The 7,407-nt window shown below is 37.2% G+C and overlaps 1 protein-coding gene across 1 annotated transcript in view; it reads right to left on the bottom strand.

The window, feature by feature from the left end:
- Positions 1-7,407, bottom strand: part of LOC106535223 (protein sidekick-2-like) — a gene marked incomplete at its 5' end in the record, with an annotated part of 434,350 nt that overhangs the window by 137,201 nt on the left and 289,742 nt on the right. Inside the window, 1 exon segment of the mRNA XM_014032179.1 lies at positions 6,430-6,589. Coding sequence (XP_013887633.1) covers positions 6,430-6,589 — 160 coding nt within the window.

The raw sequence follows: 7,407 nt of genomic DNA, 5'->3' as shown, positions 1-7,407 counted from the left end.
TTAAAATATATATTTAAAAATTTACAAAACTAAACAGTATTTTTACAGTCTTTATTTTACAGTTAAAATACATGTTTGTCAAATAAAGTCTAATGTTACAACTAATCGGGGATCRGTTTAACACCCAGTAAATAAAAKGGAGACTTCATCAGATGAAGTTAAAACATTCTGCACACTCACGCTGATGTCTACTGCTCTTTCCCTTCCCACTTCCCCCCTAAACGTCATCCAGTTAGCAAGCTGAGCCTGTCATCCCCCGCCCCCCAGACATGGAATAATATTGTTTTGAACTTGTGTTAATTTGTTCGGAGCCACCATGAAATTATACCTGTTTAGGATGTTTGATGCTAGRTCACATATAAGTGGATTAAACAGAGGCAGAAATGATGAACAAAGAGTGGATAAAAGGGAAATAAAAAGTACCAAGGCGGGATTGAAGATGGGGTGGGTCTTTTCAGGAAATCCATGACTGCGAGCTATTTTTTTTAGCTTTACCTGAAACACCTGCGTATAGCTTGATTTGCAAACTGTGCAGATGTCTTAGTTGACTATTTCTGAACATATCGTCACACTTTTCAGAGACAAGTTATTACTGAAGACACCAAAGTGACACTCTATTACTCCGGCTGTCAAAACGTTAATCTCATTTTCTGGATTTTGTTGTTACCCTTTTTTCTTATTTTTTTTTCTTGATAGTTAAAAGCCAGAGAAAGCTCTTCTTTTGTTGTGAAAGTAGAGCGAGGTGGGGGGAAAAAACTAATTTTCTCTCCTCAAAAACTGACAACAACAAGGGAGAATAAGCAGAGAGATAAAGATCAAAAAGTCCATCAGCATGATCTAGTGCTGCTGCAGCTGTCAGGCCTCCTCCGTCAAGCTTTCCCCCKCTCCCTTGCGCGGTTGATTACATTGCATTTATTCTTTTCCACTTCTGTAAAACTGTTCAAGATTTCCTCTTCCTGCCTCATAATGAACTGAAACAGGAAAAAAAAAAAAAAACAAGTTCGGCAACTCAGCCAACAAAAAAAACCCTGACAAACAAAAACCACTCAAGGTTTAATGAATAATTAACACTCTTAATTAAGTTTGTAGGTTAATTGGCAGCACAAAGACGGGTGGAGTGCCAGGTATTTACCCCTGAGGTTTTGGCCAATAGAACACTGTGCTATGTTGCTGTGTATTTATAGACTAATTGATCAACTAAAGCATTGTGTGCAGGATATGTTTTCTGCCTGAAGTGCTCTGAAACAGTTGACTGAATTGAATTTATTCCTTTAAAAAAAATCTGAATTYGAATGTGGTGACTTTTTGTTTCGAGGGGGAGGCAGGACAGCAGGTTGTTGGCTAAATGTGCAGATACTCTGAAGGTGTTCGTATGAAGTGGCAGCAGTCAATGCCGAGCCTGGACTCTCCCCGGAGCAGCACTCCTAACAGCCGATTGCTAAAACGGCTCGAATCGCTTCCCTCTTCTAAAACAGTCTGTCTTCCTCTCTCTCTCTCTCACACACACACACACACACCTACATGTTGAATAATAATGCCCACGCAGGCCTTGCAGTATTGATCGCCTGCCAGAGGACACAAGGTCAAGTCGCACGGTGTCAATATTTAAAGCAGCACTCAGCACTGGGACCTTATCCATAACCTCATTAATATGGGGGTCCGCTCAGCTCAAATCCTTTCCTGGCACAAAGAATCTTAAGGAACGAGGAGTAGGAGTGTGCAGGCAAACAACACAAARACACAATGCCACTTTGCATGAAGGAAGTTGCTTTTATAGTCTTTAAGCACACAATAAATCCAGGCAGCAYGTTGGTAGTTTAGCATAAAAAATGTGTTTGATTAAATATAAAGTGACTTGATGAAAACTGGGGTTGAGTTTTGATAAAAGGGACTTTGGTTTAGTTAAAACTGGGGTTGTGATTACTGTATTTATTCGTGTATAATACGATCTCATGTATAAYATGACCCTTCCTTTTTTGAGCTTAAAAAGTATAAAAATTATTTAATCCTCAAACTACCTCCAATTTCATACAGACTTCAATTTTTCAGCCTTTGCAGTCTTTATACATATCAGTAAAATGATCATTGGACTGTTCATTTTATTTTAACAACATATGTACTAAAAGGTATTTTGACAACAAATATATATCAGCTGTAGCCGCATCATATGAATTCTGGCATTTTACACATAGTCCACCAGGAGGCGCCAACACAAAAGTCAGAGACTTCACGTAAGATTTGGGCCATCTTGTGGGGGAAAAGCTGATTACTTCCTACTCGCGAGCGCCCCCTCTGGTGTGGAAACATTTTTTCAGGGATACAAATCTTTTCAGAACACCGGTAGACGGCAGCCATTACAGACGAACATGTGTTTGTTGTTGTTCGAGGAGCGGCCCGGTGACACGCTAATGTTATTAGTTCGTTATCATTACTAAGGCGCTGGAATACTCTTTTTTTCCACTTCATGCCGCCTGCCTGGATCTGTTATTATCTCGCTCTGAAGCACGAAGGAGTGTCAGAGGTAAGCTCGTTTCGATTGCTTTTTACGACGCGGTCTCATTTCCGGACTCAGGCATTTTGTGAATYAAGCCGATATTTCAGTTAAAATAGATAAGTAAAAATATTTATCCGAGTATAATACTACCCCCCAACTTTATGGATGATTTTATGGATTTAATTTTACGTATTATACTTGAATAAATACGGTATGTCTGGTCAGTAGAATATCAGCTCTGAAAACTGATAATTCTCAAAGTGAAGCTACAGCTGTATGAAAAACATGACTCCGTTCAAGTGCTTGTTTCTACCATCTGCAACAACTCAAACTTCCCCAGCAGATCCACCAGGTTTTGTAATTGGTTTTTCATTTTTAAAATCCCAATTAGATGTGATGTTTACGAACGATTCAACTCTTTTGAACGGCTCTTTACAACGAATGGTAGGAGAATCTTGGGCAGTAATYAGCCATTTATGGTTGTATTTCTTTTATTCCTCATATAATCTTTTTTTTTTATCCTTAAATTGCTCCCGCTTTGCTTTTCCATGGAAAACAGGCAGAGCAGTGGAGTACAGAAACACACGGGGAAGGGATTTCCCTATGTGATGATGTAACTCGTTCAACATCGAACYGTTCTTTTGAACGGCTCTATGAAACAAACGGCTCCCCAAGATCCAGATCTCTTCAAAGAGCCATTTATCCCATCTCCATTATTTTCAAATAGGACAATTTCAAATCGTTCCATCTATACTATAAAWTGGTCCAAACAGACTCTTTGTCATCCCAATGAGCATTTTTGGCTTGAAAATAAAGATATCTACTTCTAATGGTGTCTTCATCACTGATAGTTTGGTAGACTTGGTTCAATTGAGGAAAAAAAATTGCAACATATGCTTACAAWTTCAGCTGGTGAGATTTGCTTTTTGTTAAATAGTGATGTTGTGCTCMTTAATTTTCCTGTTGCACTGGTGTGATCTTTGCAGATTGACTCCGAATTGGCTCCGCCTTCGTGCAAAAAGAGAATTGAGTCGAATTTTACTGGGTGACTGTATGCTGCCCTGCACCYGTGGTGTAAACACTCTCATTGACTGCAATAATTAACTAAATAAATGTTGTGTAAGCCTAGATTAAATACAGCCTATCTGTTCTAATTAGGAATCTTATTTTATGTCTAACTACTTCCAATTTTTTTGTACAAATCAAACTYCATTATTTACAATATTCTGGGCATAGTTTGTTGTTGATGCACATGCTGTAAGATTTGATCTTTACATAACAAATACATAAAACTGCCTCATTTTATGTTTCCATTTACCAGTACAAAATTATAGGTATGGAAAAATTGCTCTGCGTTATTATTTTCAGCCCATAGTSTAGACTAAAGGATCCGACCTTGAATCAACTTCTTCAGTCAGTATTTCTATACTGATTGGTGCTTTCAGACATTCCAAATACAATTTACAGARTTAGGTTGTGCCTCTTTTATATTTCCACATTATTTGCAAGAAGTATACAGTTATAGGACAAAAAATAGACATTTTGAACTCAGTGAAATAGATAAGAACATATACGAAAAGCTATGATTTGACCCAACATTAAACTGTAAATAAACATCACAATCATCTTACAGTACTTTTTTTTAAACTAGAACTGATTTTAGGGATTAGACTGACAGAATAATGAGTAACAGTTGATCTCTGGAAAAGGCTTCTGTGCAAATAATTAYTCATTAGGCACACTGACACTCGATTGAGACAAATAATGTCCTCACTCAAGTGTTCATGTGTAAAAATATTCACGGTGTTTTCTCCCATTTCTTAGAAACATGTAAGCTATGTTGTTTTAGATGAAGCAGCTCTGAGAATGTCTCGATTTCTCCAGGAAAATCTTCAAACTGAGATCATGTGACCGCTGTCTGCTGCAGGTAAGATACTGACTGCTCGTAAGTAATCCACATATTCTATTTTTAAATATTCAAACGATTCTTTTTTTTTTAGTTTTGTGCAGCTTTAAAGTCAAATATTGTTTTTAATTTGTACTTTAGACATAGTCACGGAGAATCTTGCAAAGCTGTGTTGTTGAAGTGTTTAATAACTCGTTCTTGTTGATCGTTCACCCAGTAACAGAAGCAAAGAGGCACCAAACCTCTCCTCAAGTTCAGTCCATGCTGATCAATTGTTCCGTGTGTCACTCCGCCCTTCCTACCCTGTGACCGCTTCCAATCCGCTCTTATCTGTCTTCAGAAAAAAGGCGCCCCCATCAACTAGGCTGGTCTTGCTTGTACGTCCGGCCTCCATTGTTTTCCACATTCATTGTCTTCCTCGCACATGAGCACACCAGTTCAGCTAAGATCAGCTGTGTGTCAGCAAGCTTTCCTTCAACCCTCCAGAGCTCCATTTACACCGCCGAGGAAGCTCTCGCTGCAGACACACTGCTCTCTGAGATAAGAGCGATGTTTGCCACATGATTAGGATCTTCCAGTTACCATTAAAGACAGTTTATCTGCTGCCCTAACCCTCATTCATGCCTTTTGCTTGTTTGCAGCCTCTCCACAGACACTGATGGAGGTCACAGAGCTGAGAGGGGAAGGAGTCAGGCAAAGGCAATGGAGAAAAGGGAAAAAAACACTGATTTATTTGGAGACTGCTTGGTGAAACAGTAACACTTGTTTTGAAAATGTTTATTTCGTCCTGGTGTGTAGACGGATAAATACCGAGAATTTCAAGTTGACAAAAAGCTTTAATGCTTGGAGATTTAATTGTGCCTTAATCTTAGATAATACTTATTTAAAAGGATCAGCAGCACACAAGAGATAAAAGTAATAATCTAAATAGAATGTAAAGTTTCTTTTTTTGCATATGTACACGAGAAGTTTAAACCAGAGGTGCCCAAAGTGGGGTCCGTGGGCCAAAATCGGCCCTTTGTTTTTAAATTATATTATATTAGAATCATTATTAACTACAAGAGGCATTTAAATTAGATTTAAGCACACTTTATAAGACCTAAAACACTCAGTTTTTATCAATTTATGAAATGTCCCATGATCCTTTGCTGCTCGAGTGAACAAACTTTCTGTAAGTGCACGAGCTGAGAAAAATAAACAAAATGCGGAGCAGCACTCTGGCTGCTAACTTAAATATAAAAAAATAAAAGGACTTTACGTAAAAGGTATTTGCATTTRATGTATTATATTACTGGATTTGGCCCACAGCCATCAGATCATTTTGTCCTTTTTGGGTGGAAAGTTTTGGGGGTAACGCTTTGTTTTACGGCACCCTTATTACAATGTAATTACAAGGTAATAAAAATGTAATAAATGGTAATTACTACCTTATTACATGTAATTACATGGTAATTACGGTACAAAAGAAAAACTACTGTTAGTAAAACTACCTTTATTGGTAACTACAATCAAATTACTTTTCAATAGTAACTCAACACTATATTTATAACCAAAAGAATGCAACTAAATTTTGGGGTTAGTGGTTAATTACAATAAAATATCATTTTAAAACTGTCCAAATTACCTACTACTTATTTAGGTGTTACATAATGAATTGTAATACATTACCAGGTAAGTGCTTCATTAATGCAGACAATTAATTATAGCAAAATTGCACCCCAATTACCACGTAATTACATGGTAATAAGGTAGTAATTAAATTTAATTACATTTTTATTACCTTGTAATTACATGGTAATACCGTAAAAGAAAGTGTTACCACTTTAGGTATCCCTTTCCTTTTTTTGTTCCCAAGTAACATTTTAAAATAACCGAGTCAAACATTAAGCTCATCTGGTCCGACCAATCAGGAAAAAACTAAACTACATTTAAAAAATGCAAGAGGGTCATATAAGTAAACTTTCCTTACATTTTTTTCCACCTGGTTTATTAAGATGCAAACATACATGTGTCATTTATTAGGACTCACCTGTACTCCAGTGAAAAGCGRGTTAACTCTGTGTTGTTGTGGATCCATTTAAACTCCAGCGGCCAGCTTCCCTCAGCCATGCACGTCAGCACCAGCCTGTTTCGTTCCAGGTGGAGCTGGCTGCGCACCGGCTCCGTCTTGAAATAAGGAGGCACGTCATCTGTGAAGAATACAGTTTGTGAATAATTATTTTAGACCATCTTTACGGGGGGCTCTAAACAAATTAACGATGGGAATTACGGCCGTTTTAGAGAGTCGGTTCTTTTGGACCGGCTCAATAAGTTGAGCCGGATCTTTTTGACTCCCAAGTGTCTACTCTGATTTTTTAGTTTCATATTACCAAAGTCTGTGTAAAATAGTTTACTAAAGTAAAAATATACAATATATTAAATGCTTATTTAAGTGACTTTCTATACTCAACATAAAATASAGCATATATAAAAGCAAAGACTCATCTGAATTAGACAAAAAAGTTCAATCTCATGGTGTTTGTYAATTTGTAACTTTGTAAACTGAAACAACACTCAACTAGTGATGTGCAGTTCAGTACTGAAATATTGATACTACCGATACCAGAACTTTATGCTCTAGAATCAATACTAAAATCAAAATATTGATACTTTGARACTTCAGTTTTTTCACATAATGTAAAACATTAACAGAAAAATAGTGGAAAATAACTAAACTATTCAAATCMTGTCTTAATCATATGGTTGGAGGGAACTACTTTTCCTTCCGATTGAGTAATGCACAAGCACAGTGGCACACGCTCAGTCAGTCACTCAGTCTGTAGATGTATGGCAGGTCATTCTAACATAAAATCTGCTTTGTCTGACTGTAATTACATTTTAGATGAGGGGTTCCAAAACTTTTTCATACACCCCAAACAGCATTAGCACTGGCCAAGGACCTTCTTGCAAACCCACAAACAATGCTACAAAATATGCAAAGTAACAACTTTTAGAATGTTTTTTCTCC

This window comes from Austrofundulus limnaeus, unplaced genomic scaffold, assembly GCF_001266775.1.
Source record: "Austrofundulus limnaeus strain Quisiro unplaced genomic scaffold, Austrofundulus_limnaeus-1.0 Scaffold7, whole genome shotgun sequence".
NCBI classification, from domain to species: domain Eukaryota; kingdom Metazoa; phylum Chordata; class Actinopteri; order Cyprinodontiformes; family Rivulidae; genus Austrofundulus; species Austrofundulus limnaeus.
Note: the sequence above shows the minus strand (reverse complement) of the source record. Positions and strands in the feature narration are given on the sequence as shown.